Here is a 17,499-nt window from a genome sequence, read left to right on the forward strand (position 1 = left end):
TCCCCCTAAATACTGTGCATTAATGAGTTTTATAATTACAGCAGTTGCTTCACACCTCTATTGTTAACCAATGACATTACATCTGCCTCACTCCACTGTTGCCCTCCTCCTTCTTATTGAAGCATTTAGCAGTTTTGGCAATAGGGAATTACATGGCATGGGGTAAGTAGTCTAATTAGGTAGAAGTGAAAATCCCGAGGGAAAAGGATGTTTAAAAAGTAATTTGAAGAATCTCTTAATGATGCTGAAACTGAAAGCTGTAGCTGTAGTACAAAAAGGCCTGTTACCATTACAAAAATAATTATGATTATTCTGCTGATCACTCAGTTTTAAAGTTTCGATTTTTGGACTGTGTTTTTTAAGAATAATCATCCAAGCATTTCTCATGCACTTGCAGGATTTTATAGATGTAACACTTATTATTTGTTGGAGTTTTATCTAAGCTTGCAAACCCTTAGACATTTACAAGTTTCTGATGTATGTAAGACAGACATGAACAATTTGAAGAAAGGAAATCCTGATTTTGGTTTTTCAAATGGGATATATATACCAAATATAAAAGTAACCTGGAGAGGAGCAAAAGTTTTTTAAAAACAAAACCAGGAAAAAAGTAAGATTTTGTTCAAGAATTCAGAAATTTAGGGTTGTATCAAGGGGTTTAAATCTGAGTTTGATTAAGGGATTTTGAGTTTCAGATTAATATTTTTGCATGCTGATGGAAGTGTTCAAAATTCAGGATTGTTCACCAGTGAATTATCAAGGAATCTTTACAACTCACGTGAAAAATTAGTTGTGAGACATCCAGTTCCTAGTGTTGGTGGATCTCTCAAAAAAGTCACACAATAGCAGGATTTGTTTCTGCTTAGTGGAAGACCACTCATAGTCTTCTCCAGTATCTGTTCTCTTCTCTGGTTTTATTTTATCTTTTCATTTTGATCATCTGCCAACATTTTACAAGATCAAATGAAAAATTTTTCCCCAGTCTGATGTAGGGGTTGAGTATTCCTAACGTGAACAGGAGCATGGTGCATGGGAACAGCCCAACAGTAATGTTGGAAATATACAGTAATAAGTGATTCAAATAGGTGGGCAACAGTCCCCTCATGCTTTCCCTGCTCCTCTCGGTAAATCTGTACCTGAGATGTTTGAGCTGTCTTGGGTTTGCAGTTAGCAAGTGGAACTTCAGATTCAGTTATTTTTGTCACTGGCTTGTGCTAGTGGACTGGTAACTTTTTTCTGAGAGAAAATGTTTGAAGTTTTTTCATAGAGCTTTCTTTAAAACTTTCCTAACCATGCTCAGACAGTAGTAATCCAAATGAGCTTAATCACTGTTGAGTTATGGTGCTTCTTGCATTAAGTATTATTGATGAGAAAGTGTTCATGAATTATTACTGACAGGCTGGATTTCCCTAAGGTGCCTGAGGACTGTTTCCTTTAATTCTGATAGTTAGGTGCAGAGATTAAAAAAGAAGTCTAGGTGAAAAACAGTGATAGATACTTTAGGGTAATTCTTGTCTTTTTCTGCACAAATGTTTTTAAAATCAAATAGTGATTTGTTGTACCTTGAGGAAAGAAAGTCTGTCTTTCTGATTGATCAGGGCTGTGATAGCTAGATCCACTAGTTTCATGATTGTTGGTGATTTGTTACTACACTTATCTGGTTAATATTCCTATTTACAGAGCAAAAAATTTGTCATACCTGTCCATATCAGACAGTGAAGGGGAGAATATCATCACCATCTTTCATCCCTTGTTTTATCCACATGTTGTCCCTGATTTCTTTTTTTTTAATTCTGCCTACAAAAGAGAACTGGTTGTTTTTCATGTGCCTACTGCTGTCTTTCTTGTAAACTGTTTATAAGAGAGAGAGTTTTTTCATGAGAAAAGGGATCTTAGAGAACAACGTGCTATTTTTGTTATAGTGGGGCATATTTGTCTGTCTTCCTGTGATACAAACAGGGACATAGAAGTTTGTTATCCACATGCCTCTTCCCTGTATTTCTTTCTGAAAATTGATATGGTTACACTGGCTTGTATTAGACTAAGTAATTTGGAACTCAGCAGAAAATCGGTCATTGATGGAGTCACAGATTTGGAAGGCATAAGGAGGAGGTTCATGAAACAGGCACTCCCAATTCAAGATACAAAAATAGCAAATGAGTAGAGTTATTAATGCCTTATCTGTCTTTCATTACCTGGTAGGTATTTGTACTGTGAGACTCTAGATAACTCAATTAAACTGTAGCTTTATGTTCTCTTCATCGTTGTTAGGAATTCCTGTTCTAACTAGAGAAATATGCAATTCTTTGTGAGTATTTACACTCTCAGTCTAAAATAATTTCATTTCTTTATCAGGATTCTGTTGCTGGTTTGATCTCCCATGAAGGGACCACAAAGGTTTTTGACTCAGTGATAAACCATCTTTTCAACAGGTCTCCACTTAAACACCAGGGAAGGAGGAATTAATGCGTTACACAAATACTGTCAAAAAAAGAAGCTAATGTCATCCATTTTGTGTAATATTTTCCCTGCAAGCCATGGCAGAAACATTGCTTTTAGGAATTTTTAAGATATTGTATAAAACCAGGTTTCTGTTCTTTAATCATTTCAGAAAAAATTCAGATCACTCTTCCTAAGTCAGTCAGTGTTTACAGTTTGTTTAAAGTTACATTTGCATATAATTTAGAAGAAAATTAAGGTGCTACTATTATTTTCTTCCAGGCATAAAAGCACAGCAAAACTATATTCATTAAGTTATTCTTTTTGAATATGACATGTCAGTGTCAAGAATAGAAGTATTTTATAATATAAAATTTATATCAGATTATAAGAAAACAATTATGTTACATCCTAGCCTTTAAAGAACTTTCATGTTTGATTTCACATCTATGGTACACTCTCAACAATTTGGCCTCAGCCATTATTCATATTTTAGTAATAGAAGAAATATTTTTATGTATTTTTAACAGAAGAAAACTGTTACCTCTTACCATTAAATGTTTTCTTTACAATAAATCCATACCAAGGACTGTTCAGTGCATGAATTTCATCCTAAACACAGGCATTTTCAGCATAATTTACTTAATTTTTATACAGTCCATATACTCTGGATTTTAACATGTTAAAATATTTGTGCTTCAGTTCCCACTTGAATCATATAGATGGTATCACAGTGTGTTTAATAGTTTAAATTTGAAAATGATGTTGGGTTCATGAAAATAAAACAAAATGCTACAGTGAATTTCAGTAGCATCCAAATTTCATATTCAAAAATATCTTGTACTTAGGAGAAAAAGTACTAGTATAGATACTCACACATTTAATTAGTCTTGATTTTTCTCTAGTCCCAATAGATGGGGCAGTTTTTAATGTTGCTGTAGTACTTGGATTTAGTAATTTTTTTTCTAACATCATGACACAACTGTTTCCTGGTCTTCTTTTTCCAAATGATTGTTTGAGTTTTAGTTTGAAAGCATAATGTGCTGGCTGCCTTTCCAGGAAAGCACAGTCCATTAGTAAATCAAGGTAACAATGCCCACCAGTGACAGCTAACTGAACATGGCATAAGTCTTCCATTTTTATGGCATCGATAAGAAAGAATTACAGTCAAAACCAGAAAATAGAAATCCTTCCCATCTCCAATATGCATGACTTTCTAACCTCCAATTTACAGGTCTCCATTTTTCCCCATCCAATCTTCTTATTTAATTTCTGTCATTATATGCCAGTTAAAAAAAAAACCAAAAACAACAAAACAAACTGAATCAATACTCACGGAAGTTAAAACCTATTTTAAAGTTGTAGCTAAAAGTTTCTGACATACGTTTCCCATGACAAAGGCCATAAAACAAGAACTGTTATCTTGGATATAATATGGGGGCAGGAGGGGTGTTAGGTTTTTTTATTTGCTTTGATTGCAGTGCAACGTCCAAGGGAAAAACTTTTGAAAGTGTTGAAAGTTTATATAGCTGCAGTAGCAGAAAGCAGTAGCCTCAGTCTATATCCCCATTTTAAACACCTGCTTTAGTATCTGTTTCTGTCAGAAAAATGAGGAAATAAATTCCTTTTAGGATGCAGTTATAGCAGGAAAACACTCATGTACTGGTGGAAAGTATTTTGAGAGTCAGGTAGACAGGAGTACTGTCCTGGTCTGGTACTTACCAAGGGTACTTACCATGGCTGCCATCTGTGGCAAACCAGTGTTTGGCTTCTACATATGGTAGAAGCAAGTTCAGTGAGAGCAAGCCTGGTTTAGCTGACTGCTCAAGGCTGCATGCAATTCAACCATGGACCATTTATTTCTTTGTATGTTTATTTTAGCACAAACACCTTTTACCTACCACTTGGCAGTTAGAATTGTAGCCACTATCATGTGAGATTTCAAATTATGCATAGCTGTGTAGATGCAGCCACTACTTGGCAAAGTATTCATACAGGAAATTAAAGGCTTTTTTCAGCAGTCTTATCATATGGCTGTATATTTTCAAATATTCAATATATATGTTGAAATAATGTTTGTGTTTGTTGAAACAAAACTGGAGTTCTCAACAGCATTTTTATATGGTAAAGCTGAATGTTTTATAATCTGCAAGGCTGCTTTGATAAATGGCTGTGTGTTCTTGTGTCCCAAATGCTCCAGCAGGAAGTCTTAGATGACTTAAGCAAGTCAGTTCAAGTTCTACCTGATTTCTTCCTCCCAATTTGTAATTGAAGCAGGATAAGCAAATTTAGGCCTTTGGCATCCTGCAGTTCTTTTGTCTTCACTGGCTTCTAGATAATGCCTTTGCCTTTGATATATTTATACAGCTGTACTGTAAGTTATAACAGTTAACAATCATATTGATGTATTTGTTTTCACAGAATATAGTTCACTTAGTGACACCAACTGGGCCATACAGGCTGCTGTTTAAAGGCACAAAAATACTCTCCTCTGTCAGTATAGAAGATGTTGCTTGTAAAACTGTTAAGAGGATGACAAATTGTAGCTTGTTCTCTGACTGGAACAGAAACTTTAGGATAAGGATTGGTTTGGCTGAAATGATTACATCATGCAAGATTGGTATCCAGCATATATTGTTCCCTTAGCATAGTAGTTAAAAAAAAAAAAGAAGAACATAAGAGGATTACTGATCAGTCATTAATGAAGTATCTGACACTTGTATTTTCCTATTTACATTTAGATTCTTTCTTTGTCTCATTTTCTTTTTTTTCCTGATGGGGCCTGTCTAGATTCAGAAATTGAATTTTACTTTAAATGTCGATGTTACGTATTATCAGAGATGAACTTTTAAGAAATCAGCCTCTCCTATTATTTGCCTAATATTTACAAGATGTTTTATTTCACAGCTACTTAGGTATGCTACCTATAATGTTAGAAGAAATTGCAGAGGGATTTTTGCTACCAAAAGGCCTTAGCATTTGAAAATATTTGAAAGCATTTGAAAAAAATTATATATATATCTGGAAATTTAATGTACATTAGGAAGGTTGCTTTTAGAGAACAAACAGTTGCAGATTTTCTTCACCTCTTCAGCTTAATGAATGTAAGCCAGGCATCAAGCATAGTATTAGAATTGATGTATGGGAAAACTGTCAAATTATGCACTTTTATAAGTACTTTTTTCTGAGGTAATGCTCAAATTCAGCTTTCTTTAATTTATAGTAGGCCATTGTCCTCTTTCCATGGAAGAGTCAAAACGGACATCACCAATTTCATTGGGTTGCCCACATTCCAACTTCCACCGCCTTTCCTTTCTGTCTTCCAGTGGAAAAGAGTAGCAAGCCCGCAGAGATTACTCAAACTACTCGTTTTCAGAAAGAGAAGATATCTCAAGTCTATTCCTCTCACCTTATGGAGTGAGAAAATGGCTAAAATCCTTCTCACAACAGGCCTCTTAAATGTTTCTCCTGGCAGGATGAAGGCATGTTGCCGTGCTCACTTACAAAATGGGTGCATACAAGTCTCTTGACAAAAGATCTTTAGGTGCAACTGATGCATACAGTATTAAGAAATTTTACTTTAAACATATTAAATCATTAAATCACAGTAGTTTTTAAGTTAAGGAGACAAATTTCAACTGGTTTAGCATTTGCTTAAGGCAACAAGCAATTGTAAACATGAGGTCTAGTTAATAGTTATTTTTCTTTTGTATATGATTGTCTTAATATTTACTACATGCAGTCATATAGGATGCTAATTTTTAATACTTCTTTAGCTATAAGAATGCATGTTTGCTTTCTCTTGATTCACACAGAACAGATGGATGCTTGACTGCCTGCTAATCCACAGCTGGAATGGTTTCAGCAGTTTCCACGTTGCTGGGTTAGAGTGGCTTTTCCAGTGGACTGAGAGGGCAGCAAGAGAGGGATATCATTATTCATCAGTATCCCAGTGGGATCGCTGCCAGCAGAGATTAATTTTTTCTGTTATGCTTGTAAAACAAGCTCAGGTGGAGTCTCTAATCCTCAGGGCACGGGTGGCAGATCAAGGAAGATGCTACAAAGCTAGTTAATTTTCAGATTCTAGGGGAAACAGAAGCTCTGTTAGATGTATAAATACATGATTGTGAATTTAAGTAGCTCAAATCCAAATGGGATCTTCCTAGACATCTGGTCCTGAAAATCTCTGTTTTCTTTGTCTTTTAAAAGAAGTTCTTAAAACTTTATGCCAGAGGCGAAATATCTGCAACTCTCTTAATCGACAGTTATCATTCCTTTTTTTTTTTTTTTTTTAAATACAGATCTTACAGTGTACTTTAGATAAATGCCTTTATTTACAGGTAGGAAAGGCATGGTATATGTCTGTGTAAGAACACTGAGTTTACAGTGTGTGCAGTGAACATCACCAAGAAAAATTACCACTTGCCGTCGAAAAATGGCAAGGTTAGATTTGCCTTAGTAGTGCATGGTACATGCTATTTTGGTAATGGGATGTCCTGTTAAGGTCCATTGTGGTACAAGGGCATTTTTGTCATGTTTTTCTTTGTATCAGACCTGTTGTTGTTTGTAACAGAAATGTTGATAGAACTCAAATCAAGCACTCCAAAATGCTCACAAGTTGTCTATTTGTGTAATAGACTTCAAATATTTTTCCTTTACTGACTTTTTTTGTTTCCTCAGTAACTGCCCTTCTTTCTCACCCTTGTAATTACCACTGTTTTTCATCTATGTATTTCCTTGTAGCTCTTGAGTTGTTCAAAACATTGGGTCAGATTTTCAAGCAATGTTAATCCACATAGTTACACTGAAATGAATGGACATGTGCCAGTTTTTATCAGCAGGGAACTACCCTTATTGAAATTTACTTGCAACAGCTGTCATTTCCTCTTAGAGTTGTGGTTTTTTATTATTATATTAAACTATTTTCATTTAAAAGTGCTCAGAGTGAGACCAGTAGCATTGGCTCGCTGAAGAGACATTGTGCATGTAGGCACCTTCCAAGTTTCCCGTGTATTTCTGCCAGTTTGTATTGTTCTTCTGTTATTCTGGGCTTGAGCCTCTCTTGAACACAGGCTGCTACTCATTTCACCACATGATGACAGGTATTCACGCCTGTGAACTTTATATTCCCTTTTGTCTCTGGTCACATAGTAGTCTAGATCCGGAATTTAATCCAGTACAAAAATGCAGCAGTGTGCATTTGTGGCTCCCCACTAGGGGACCTGCCACAGGTCAGCAGATTTGAAATCTGGTTTTCAGCACACAGAGCTTTTACAGCTTGCCATTAACATATACAGTACATATAGGCCCCATTTCACATAAAGAATTAGGAGACTCCTGTCTCCATGCAGAGTAGCATTAACTTAATGCAGAGATCTGTTAACTTCTTCCCTGGGTCTGGGCTCTGCACTGAAAGATCCCAATGGAGGATCAAAGCCAAAGATGGAAAGTGACTGATCGCTTTCCCGGGGAAAGCTGTGTGCCAGGGTTTGCTATTACAGTTTTTATTGCTATCATCATCTCAGTCAGTAGTTGGGCCAGCTGATTCAGCCAAGCTCAATTTCAAAATGCGGACAGACGTGCAAATGGAACTGAAGTAGAGTTCTCATGACAATGAGACTTTTGAATGTATACTCAGAGAGATTTTCCCAGTTTCGTGTTAGCAGATTACTGAGTTCCTGCACTGAAAAGCTTTTCTGTAGTAGTGCAATACAATTAGTTGCAGTACACCCAAAACCAGTCAGTTTTAAATCTTTTCTAGAATATGACTTGAGATTACAGGGAAAGCAAGCTGTGTGTCACTGCCCCATCTAGGTTTTAAGATTTAAAAAAATGGAGGCATGATAACACATTCAGAATGTGCAGGTTCAAAGCATTCTCTTGAGAACTAATCAGAAAAGTCAGGCGTTTTGGAGAGGCAAAAACTTTAATATACCACTTACAGCAATAAAATGTAGTAATTCTCTCCCATTGTGAAAATTCACTTTATAAATGGAATTTGTACCATTCAATTTGTATTTATTTGCTGTGGTGAAAATATCTTATTCTAGGTGAATAATATGTATTCACTACCCCATGTTTGCTCTTATTTTGGTCTTAATTTAGTCTTCTTTCGCATTTATTTTTTCATAAACTGTGCAAGTGTTGCAGGCTTACTTATATGCAATAATTTAACTTAGAAACCTAAAAGTGAACTAAAGCCACATCTATGAAAGTTGTACAGGCTTAATACTATGAAAGTACCTATACATTCAGGGAAAAAGTATTTTTAGAACTGGTTTTATTAGGACTAGCCAAAAAAAGTAGCACTGAATTATGGCTGTGATCATAACCTTATGAAATATGGATTGTGAGAGGTAGGACTTAAAATCATGAATTCATTCCTTGTAGTAATGTTTTAGTAAAGTATGTAACTTAAAAAGGAAATTTTTCTGAAATAGAATGGTTCTATAAGTATGTTTTTAACATTTAGTAAGACAATTACAGTGATTGTATTATCTATTGCTGTATCTTCCCCTACACTGAAACTCAACTTCTCTAATATGCTCAGGAAACTAGACAAAAAATAAGAAAAATCAACTTTCAAGTTAGTATAGAACTCCTAAGAACTTCTTTCCCATGTCAAATTGTTGTTACTTTCTAATAATCCTCCCTCTCCTGTATGCTGGCATGCTTGCATAATCTTTTATCAACTCCATGCTGAGGCAGAGGTCTGTAATTTAGCTTTGTAGTTTAGAAGTTCCCAGATCTTCCAGGTCACTCTCTGCTACTGGTAGCTAATATTGCTGACCTCCTATTGCTCTGTGCAGAGTGGCAAAGGTCTTTTCAGTCTCCTGACCTCTGGTCATCAGGAATGTCATCAGTAGTTTGTAGTTTGGATGTTTTAAGTAAGAAGTGAACTTGTGAAATCTAAACCCTTTAGGGTGTTTTTAAGTGATTGCTCAACTGTTTCATTGCCCTAGGTTGTACTTTTTACGATGTATGTAATTGTAAAATTTGTGGTGTTTATCATAAGCAACTATTTAAAAGCAAAAATCAAACACTTGTCTACTTAAAGTTAAAAGTCTGAGAATACAATTAATAGATTGACATATTAACATATTCATATATTAATTAATAATTAATTTCTCTGATCACTAAAATGAGAACTTTATAACAATTGTAAAAACTTTCAGCTGTATGTTCTTATAAACTATGTTTGTAGGTCCCATGGTGGAAATGGGCACATTTTAAATCTTGAAAGATAGTTACAAATTAATGTTTAAAATATAATAGATTTGCATAATTGCGTGCTGATGGGTTTTACAACTTTCTCTCTTCAACTTCTCATGTCCAACTGGAAATTTCCAGTGTTTACTCTGGTGAGTCTTAAATCTAGAGACAGAACCCAGGGTAACCCAGCCTCGCTGTTTTGCTCTTACCCAGTTAATTGGGTTAATGTTACACTTTGAATTCATATTTCTTTTTTTTTTTTATATATATATATATATATATATCTGTTGTCTCTGGAAGTGAATTAAATACTAATTATATAATATATTAAAAAGTTTCTATTTGCTTTAGAAGATACTGAGCAGGTCTTTTTCCTTGGACAATGCTTTCCATCACATGCATCTGTTTCCCTCCTGTCATTTTTACAGAAGTAGAGGGTGAAGAGTGGTCTGATGGGGTGTTAAAAAAGTGACCAGATCTGGAGTAGAGGATTAGGGCAGAGAAAGTCCCCAGTGAGGGTCCCCAGTCCCAGAGAGGGACCCCCTTTCCCACAGCCAGGGACAGCTGCTGCCTCGAGGCTGTGGCCCTGGCTCCTCTGTGGCTCAAGGCTGGCACAGGGCTTTGCTTCCTGCCTTTCCTCCCTGCCAGCCACCAGCCCTGGAAAGGAAGGCACGGGAAGGCCCTGAGGGGAAGGAGCTGCACTGCAGGGTTGGCTCTGATATGCTGGACGCTGTTTGATGGCACTGCCCCGTACCTGTGCGGTTGATGGGGAGATGTTATACGGTGTATGAAGACAGGGAGCTTATTGGCAAACATGGTGTCTGTGATGAATGGCAGTATCATGTAGCAGATATATTTTAATCTTGCCTGAAAAGTGGTGTTGTCTTCTTTTGAACCATGTTAGCCATTTTTTAAGATCTCTACAAAACCTCAGCCTGCTGTGTGGTTTAGCAGAGCCTGCCAGGCTGCCCTGAAAATCTGGAGCACTTCTTCTGCAAAGTTTGTCTTAAAAGTCTATTTTTACGTAAAAAAAAAAACCAGAGTGAGCTGGTAGAAATGAATTTTTTTCCCCTTTTAGTCTCTAATATGAATTTTGAAAACATGTGTTATGGTTGTTCTTAAAACTTATAACTAGTAACATATGTTTGTAAGTGTCTTTTAACTGGAACACTGTCATAGACCTTTAATATCTAAGAGTAAAAAAACACCCAAACGTTTGGAAGTTAAAATTATGTCTCATAAAACTGAGACCAAAATGCATACATTTATAGGCTACCAATAAATTCCTTAAAATAGGAGTTTATAATGGAATCACTAATAAAGATAAACTTTTCAGAGCAAGTACTTCTCCAATTGTCAATCTACTTTACTTTTTGGTATGAGCTGAAAATCCACTTTTAAGTTAGGGGTTTTTTAGGGTTTTTTCCCTCTTTTTTAAAGCACACATTTCCTCACCTTTATTAGTTTTCTGAATATAAATGTAAGCTTGATTATCTTCTAGCTGCCTGTCAGGATACATCTGTGTAAATGTAATGTCTTTCCTTATAAATCTAACTCACACTGGAAAATGTGAAAATAAAATATACTAAAGGTACATTGGTTAATTTAAATAATTTTCATAGTATATACTTGTGCTGTTCATTTGTCACATAATACGGTCTTTTGCTCTTGGGAAGATCATGGGCAAAGGAAGATCAGCTTGGGAACTTTAGTTAACCTTTTTTTTAATTTTCCTTTTGATATAGGTAACAGGATCAAATGAGATTTCTGTCAGCACATGAGTAGAGATATATATGTGTATGTATAAAAAATGGAAATAATTCCAAATGGTTTTAAATACAGAAGTTCAATTATCCTCAAAGAAAAATTTGGAATTTGTGAATCTGTCGTAAGACATATGTTACCTAGCTACTCACAAACTATTGGTCCTTGTTATTTCTCTATTTTGACCATGCTTCTTTTCTTTATCCTATATTAGGGGTAGGTGGGTATCGCCTAAATGAAGACAAGTACAGGTTGCTTAAAATTTTGTTTTCCAGCTGCTTCCTATACGATGCAGCACAATGTGGCAGGTCTGGATGCTGCAGGTCTGGATGCTGCACTAGAGTACTCTGTATCACTTTGTACAATGGAACAAAAGACAAAAGCCAATTATATAATAATATTATTGTTGAGCTTATATTCAGCATATCCAGTTTTCCAAAGATCAAAAAATGCTGTTTTCACTTAGAAAAATAAGTTAGATATTGGCATGCCATTGTACTTCTGGTAGCAGAGAACTAAAACTCATAATGCATTATTAGTGTTAATTGCAGAACAGCTGTAAAAACCACCCACATTTATTTATTGCAGCTTATTTTTTATTGTTCATTCTATTCACAAATGTATGATTTTTGCAGTCCTTCAGCATGCATTAGACTGTTAGAGAAGTTCATGTAATTTAAATCAAGTTTCAGGTAAAGAGAATGGAATTACTGTAGTAGCTAAAAATGATCCTCTACTTTTCTCCTTTTTTATTATGTTGGTATTTAATTTTAATACTATTTTAAATTTTTTTTTATTTATTTATTTTAGTCTGCTGCAAGATTTTTTTGTACTTTAGCTCAACAACTGTTTACTTTTATAGCAAATGTTCTAAGAATGATTTTTCCCTTGTTTCTTTCTGTATCAGAAACCTGAAAGAGAGCAAAATACATTGCAAGTTTATTAAAGTTGAAAATACGATGTGATTGGGTTCACAGTATCTATATGAAGGAAAGGAATATACAGACAGTCAATTCTAAGGCAGTTTTAATAACATTGCTAAAGAAAAGACTACTGGTACAACTCTGGAATGTGAGAAACTATTTTTGGTTTGGTTTAGACCCTCATTGTTACAAATTAATCAACTGCTCTTTAAAGTCTAGAACTGATTAACTTTATAAGTTTTACTGTTCCCATGACTGAACTTAACTTAAAATATTCAAGTTTACTTTAGTAGCTCACCTTGATTCCATTTGTCTGTGGTCCACAAGTATCCTCTTCTCTCCTGCAGACAAGGTGGCAAGTTGTATTTGTTTGAGATTTAAAGTATTTTAGAAGATCTACATGTGGTATTAGTTTATAGTTCAGCTCTCACTATAAATCAGTAATTTTAGCCAAACTAACCCCCTTTTTGTGGGTAGAAAGAAAATCTGGAGGGTTTTAAACCCTACAGACTGTGGAGCACAGTACTCACCATGCTGGATCCCTTATTTAAATTTTAGTTTGTTCTGACTCCTCAAATGCCTGATAGTACCACAAAACTGCAAAAGATATATTTTAAAACAGGATGAGTTGTTTCCTTTTAGGACTATTCTAACAGTTCAAATAAAGGGTGATGGTAAGCTGCATATTTGGAGCATGATGTTGCAGACAGGACTTTAAGATGATTTTGTGGCTGCTGTTATGCAGGAAACAGAATTCAATTACCAGAATAGCCCTTTGGCCTTGTGAAATATAACTGTTGAGTTTATGCAGGTCTGTGTGTGACATTTCTCACTGCCAGTGCAAGTTACTGTCTCCTGTGTGACCACCCTGTATCGCATGCAGGTTGAAATGTAAGTCTGAGATGACTCCTACACCCTTGAAATGATGCAGCAGTCTCTAATACCCAAAAGAAGACATTATTGGGAAAGTCCATCACAGAAATATGGGAGAGAGAGATGTGACATGACTACCAAATGCACAGTTGCAGAACCTGTAGCTAAAATTCCTGGTATACTCCAAGTTATGCTTAACTGTGTAGGTGCTTGTAAACATATTATTTGCACATGGGCTGCAACAGCTCTGATTTAAGAGGAGAAAAAGGGAAAGTGAAAAATGCACAGCAGTGCTTTGTGGTTTAACTATGAAGCTTGCATTAAGTTTCTTGACTTTAGAATGAAGATTAATGATTGATATGTAATTTGATCTGTTTCCTCACCCATGGAAGTAAGAATGGTGTTCAGATATGATGTACTAAACCAATATATATTATATATTGTCTGGAATAGTTGAAGCTACAGCCTTTGCAGAACAGATTGAGATTTGGAATGAAAAGGAAAACTAAAATGAAAAAAATATTGAGTGAACAGCAGGGCCCATTTGAGGTGATTACAAAGGATGTTTCTTTATTCTGTCTTTTCTTATGCAACCTGAAAACAGTAGCAGGGGGTTACAAGCAGAGTTCATCACAAAGTTGTCAATCACTGTCATTTAACATTTTGCAGTGGAAGATGTCTTTATTCAAGGACAGCTGGGCAAATCAGAGAAACAGATTTGCAGTTAGTAGTCTGTCCAGCCTACACTAAGCAAACAAGGACAGGGCAGACATACCGGCCTCTCACATAAAAATATAATGGACTCTGCTGACCTCAGTGCCCTCCATTCAGCTTCATTCTCAGTTGTATAAAAGCTTCACTACCCATTCTCAATTTCCTTTAATTACCTACATGATGCAGATAAGAAAATGAACCTCACTTACTTACAGTCAATGATCACAAACAGGAAATTAAGTAGGCAAGTTGTTTAAAATAAGAGGAGTGTTTTGGATGTAAATAAAACATGTGCTGGGGAAGAATTAGGGAAAACACATTTTCAGGGGTACCATTGGTCTGGGACTTGGCTGATCCTCCTTCTTTCTGCTACTTTAAACTGCAAAGCAAAACTAAGTAAAAAATCTCCTTGGTAAATATTCTTTAAAATATCTTTGAAGGAGAAGCCAGTTAAATAAAAAGAGTGAAGCAAACATGCAGCCTTCTATAGGGCTTAAAAAGATTGTGACCTTAGGTTCAGAGAATAAATGACCACAGTTTTCACAAGAGATCTAGCAGAGACATCCAGGATTAAGCAGCAGTTGTCTTTATTCAGTCTTCACTTCTAATCTGCAGTCGAGATATGAAATAAATTAATGACATTCTGATTTTCTTTCCAAACCTTAAATTGTCTAATGGTTGCTATTCCTTTTACATTGATACCACAGTTTAGACATAGCTTCCTTGCAACATTAAAGAAAATTTTGTACTGCCCGTTTTGAAGGAGGTGAGAACCAGTTATCTCACTGCTTTTAGGAATTGTCAGAAAAGGTTCTATGTCTTAGGATATTAATGAGGGGATATGGTTCTTTGTAAGTCAATTAGGGAGTTCAATTAGGTGTTCTAAAATTGCCATTTTTCTTTACCTCACTCTTCACTGGTTACTGTTGTGAATAGTTCATTAATATGGATTTGCAAGAAGTCTGACGAGATTGAGGATTAAGATGCAAAAAGAGGAATATAAAACCCTGAACACTTTAATTTAATGGTCTCTGCTAAGCCTGTAGGTTCAAAGACATTGCCCTTCAGGCTCCCCAAATGACTTTTTATTTTATGACAAAAGAAATACACTCTCTTAAATTACAGATGGAAAAGATATCACATATTAATAAACTCCTACCTTACTTGCAAGTTTTATCCTTTAGAAAGTTCATTCTCATTCCAAACGATATGTAGACACACATACATGCACAAGAGGATTTTTTGACGGAAAAAATTGCCAATTAAGTCACAAAACTGACTCTTTAGCCTAAATTGTAGTTCTTAGGATGTTTCTGTTGAACTTTTTTTCAAAGACAGTGGATTTCCCGAGCAGGAGATTTGACGTCACTGCCTGGGATACCAAAACAATTGTACTTGCTCCTCTTTGCCGCTAGGATGTTGCTGCTTATAACTACATTTAGATTATGTGTTGGTGGGCAGCTCCTTTTGGCAACAGCGAGTAAGTTCTTACACAGCTTTCATTTTGGCATGAATAGCATTCGCCCACTCTGGAGCACAGAGAATGTTTTCAGCACCTACTTAAAATTTTGTGCTTTGTTTTGATCACTCATCATCTGTTGCTTAGACACTGACTGCTCAAAATATTGAAAAAATATTTGAAAAGAACCTTATCAGAGGTATTTCAAACCTACTGGGTTTTGAATGCCAAGAGAAAAACATAAAATCTGAAAACTGAAAATATGAGTTACTGACTTCTTTGTAGCTAACCTTACAATGTTTTTGTGAGCCAATGAGGTAGGATATCTGAAGGTCATCTTCTACTACTGAATCCATCCAATGAATATATTTATTTTACTGCTTTTATTTTCCTCTTCTGTAATGTTAAAATCAGCTATGAGGAAGAAAAAAGGTTTAAAACCTATAAGTGTGTCAATGTTTGAGAATATTATATTAGTTATTGTTTTCCCATGTTTGATTTTGATAAATAAGTACACTTTTTAAACATTTAAATGCTACTATTTTTGCAATGAAATTCAACTGTGGTAAATTAAATGCATATACTTTTAATGCCTCAGCAAGCAGTAAGAGTTATTCTGAAGTTAATTACAATGATTAATAATTCTTTTTTTGTTTTTTAAAGAATGCTGACGAGTACACAGATCTGCCTGTGAGACACAATGAAGATCAGATGAACAGTGAACTGGCCAAACACCTTCCAATTGAAGTCAATCCCCATTCATTTGACAGCTCACACACAAAAACACACCTCTTGCTGCAAGCCCACTTCAGTCATGCCATGCTGCCTTGTCCAGATTATGCAACTGATACAAAGACGGTGCTGGACCAAGCAATCAGAATATGCCAGGTATCGTGATGCATTTCAGAATAGAACTCTTGTTGGTTTACTGTTTGTTGTTAGAGTGTTGTCATGTTTTGAATATAGAAGAATCTGAAGATTTCTTGCTATCTTGTGGAGAGCTGGTACCATAAGATATTATAACACCTTTTTTAGGGAGGAATTAGATGTCCGTAATGGTTCCCACTTTACAGAACTGGAAGTAAACAAACTTAACAACAGTGGTGCTGACTGGAGGCATCTATTGTCACCTCTGCTTTGTATGCAACAGTCTTCTATCTCAGGAATGTTGTATGAGAGTCGTTCTGGCATGGCTGTGGTCCCTGCAGGCTGTTTTGCTGACCCCCAAGAACTGGTCTCCCCAGGGTACTTCTACCTTTCTAGCACTCAAAAGCATTGTAGTCACTCCCAAGCACAAATATAACGTGTTTTGAAATGTGATTCGGGATGAGATGCAGGAGTTTTCTCTAAGTTTCTCTAGCTAGTGTAAAGATTCGTCTTCTACATCCCAATTATTACAGAGTCAAAGAGCGCATTTTTAAGCACAGATTTTGAACTCAGCTGGACTTGTGGATTTTTACAGTCATACTGCAGTTGCATCCCACAGAAACTAAACCGGCCATGGAGAGTACTGGTAACGAGCAATCACATGCACAGCTGCCACCTCAAAAGAATTTTAAAGCAGCAATTGGAGTTCAGGTTAGAGTGCTGCCATATCTGAAGAGCTCAGTTACAGTTACAGCAGGAAAGGTGAGCTCTAGCTGTCACAGGAAACAACCGACCCTCTGATTCTCCTGGGAAGAGTTATTCCCTTTAGCAGAACCGCACGAGGACTCATTCACAGGTTCTTGAAGTCCAGGCTTCCTTTAACAAGCTACTCTTTTTATGTTTCTGAGTTCAGGATCTGTAAAATAGAGCCAGTACGTCTTCATTCCTACAGTTTTTGTTTGCTCAAATTTTAATATCCTCAGTGATCTATTTGTCAACTATCAGACAGAAGCTTTGCTCTTGTTTGAAGCCTCTTGGCAATATGGTAACTGCAAACATCATCGTGTCAAGCCTGGCAGTTTGTAAAACTGCTCTGTGAGAAATTATTAATCAGTGCTCTAGACAGAGAAGATACTGTGGACAATTCAGTGTCCAGCAATTTGGATAAGGCTCAACCTTACACTAATAAAAACAAGCTTAAAATACTAATATCAAATGAAGCAAAACTGAAATTAGGGAAAGTAAGAA

The 17,499-nt window shown here is 35.9% G+C and overlaps 1 protein-coding gene across 3 annotated transcripts in view; it reads left to right on the forward strand.

Annotated features, from left to right (window-relative positions):
- Window positions 1–17,499, forward strand: part of ASCC3 (activating signal cointegrator 1 complex subunit 3) — a 252,669-nt gene that overhangs the window by 214,674 nt on the left and 20,496 nt on the right. For all 3 annotated transcript variants that reach the window (XM_010403548.4, XM_039568654.1, XM_039568655.1), the window contains exon 37: window positions 16,048–16,272. In XM_010403548.4, coding sequence (XP_010401850.2) covers window positions 16,048–16,272 — 225 coding nt within the window. The remainder of the gene's footprint in view (window positions 1–16,047; window positions 16,273–17,499) is intronic.

Source organism: Corvus cornix, chromosome 3 (assembly GCF_000738735.6).
Source record: "Corvus cornix cornix isolate S_Up_H32 chromosome 3, ASM73873v5, whole genome shotgun sequence".
NCBI classification, from domain to species: domain Eukaryota; kingdom Metazoa; phylum Chordata; class Aves; order Passeriformes; family Corvidae; genus Corvus; species Corvus cornix.